We start from the raw sequence: 1,667 nt of genomic DNA on the forward strand, positions 1-1,667 counted from the left end.
GCTAAAGTAGTAAAACAATCATATTAGCTGGATCAACTGATTAGATGGATCAACTTCTTGAGAACTTAATTACCAAGAGCAGTCCAGATGGTGAATCGTTCTGTGTTTCATTTCGGATTGGTTTGTTTTCGATAGACTTCAATGCGTAGTTACGGCGAATCATCAAAGTTTTCTTTGGTGTAACATTTTTGGCTGCCACTCGAGCAACGGATTCACTTCTTTGTCCGAGATCTGGGTGCTCATTTTCGTCGTTGAAATCACAACCGGCCACTTCGTGGGCATTCTGTAGGTATTTGTTGATTGAAAATTGTGAAAAATATTCACATAAATGCACAAGACAATTAAAAACAGTTTTTCCTTACCTCGTTGCTTGAAGCATTACCGTCCATATCATTATCATCAGTCATTTGACCGAGATCTGTACGCTCTTTCTTCTCGTTGGTAACATTCTCTTGTGTGTTGTCATTTTCACAAGCTTGATCACCTTTGTCTTCATCATTTAGGTGGCTCAATGTAAAAGAGTCATCGTCAGCGCGTTCATTGACCGAAACGTGAGGTGGAATGACAACGTCGTTGGGTGGATCCTTCTTCATCGTACCATCATCATTTTTGGCTGCGTTTTGGATAACCTTCATGTAGTTTTTCCGCTAAAGTAGTAAAACAATCATATTAGCTGGATCAACTGATTAGATGAATCAACTTCTTGAGAAATTAATTACCAAGAGCAGTCCAGATGGTGAATCGATCTGTGTTTCATTTCGGATTGGTTTGTTTTCGATAGACTTCAATGCGTAGTTACGGCGAATCATCAAAGTTTTCTTTGGTGTAACATTTTTGGCTGCCACTCGAGCAACGGATTCACTTCTTTGTCCGAGATCTGGGTGCTCATTTTCGTCGTTGAAATCACAACCGGCCACTTCGTGAGCATTCTGTAGGTATTTGTTGATTGAAAATTGTGAAAAATATTCACATAAATGCACAAGACAATTAAAAACAGTTTTTCCTTACCTCGTTGCTTGAAGCATTACCGTCCATATCATTATCATCAGTCATTTGACCGAGATCTGTACGCTCTTTCTTCTCGTTGGTAACATTTTCTTGTGTGTTGTCATTTTCACAAGCTTGATCAACTTTGTCTTCATCATTTGGGTGGCTCAATGTAAAAGAGTCATCGTCAGCGCGTTCATTGACCGAAACGTGATTTGGGTCCTTTTGAATGACAATTTTGTTGGGCGGATCCTCTTGTCTTACCTCATCATTATCGTTTTCGGTTGCTTTTCCAGTAATGGATTCACTCATTTGTCCGAGATCTGAGTATTCATTTTCGTCGTTGAAAGCACGACTGGCTACTTCGTGAGCCTTCTGTAGGTATTTGTTGATTGGAAATTATGAAAAATATTCACATCAATGCACAAGACAATTAAAAACAGTTTCTCCTTACCTCGATGCTTGAAGCATCGTCCATATCATCATCACTGAGTTCAATTGATGCCACAGTTTCCATTTTATTGAACATTTTCTTGTTCCCGTCTTTGTTGAAAAGGAATCGACGCGGGCGCTTGTTAAGAAATGTTTCGCAAGCTTCAAAGGAGTCTATGTTTAATAATCATTGATAATTTAAAAAAAAGTCATTTTGTCATACATCTATTTTTTTAATCAATTAAATG

The 1,667-nt window shown here is 38.4% G+C and overlaps 1 protein-coding gene across 1 annotated transcript; it reads right to left on the bottom strand.

Moving 5' to 3' along the window:
• Nucleotides 1–73: 73 nt before the first annotated feature.
• LOC129580131 (probable ATP-dependent helicase PF08_0048) lies at nucleotides 74–1,504 on the bottom strand (the record flags this gene model as incomplete). The annotated part of the gene is made up of 5 exons (XM_055470328.1): nucleotides 1,442–1,504; nucleotides 1,009–1,362; nucleotides 720–929; nucleotides 363–647; nucleotides 74–283 (listed from the first exon to the last, which is right to left on the bottom strand). Coding segments are annotated over exons 1-5 (1,122 nt in total), but the record flags the coding sequence as incomplete, so codon positions are not given.
• Nucleotides 1,505–1,667: the final 163 nt, after the last annotated feature.

Source organism: Sitodiplosis mosellana, unplaced genomic scaffold (genome assembly GCF_009176505.1).
Source record: "Sitodiplosis mosellana isolate CC-2019 unplaced genomic scaffold, AAFC_SMos_1.0 Smas_scaffold_7095, whole genome shotgun sequence".
Lineage (NCBI taxonomy): Eukaryota > Metazoa > Arthropoda > Insecta > Diptera > Cecidomyiidae > Sitodiplosis > Sitodiplosis mosellana.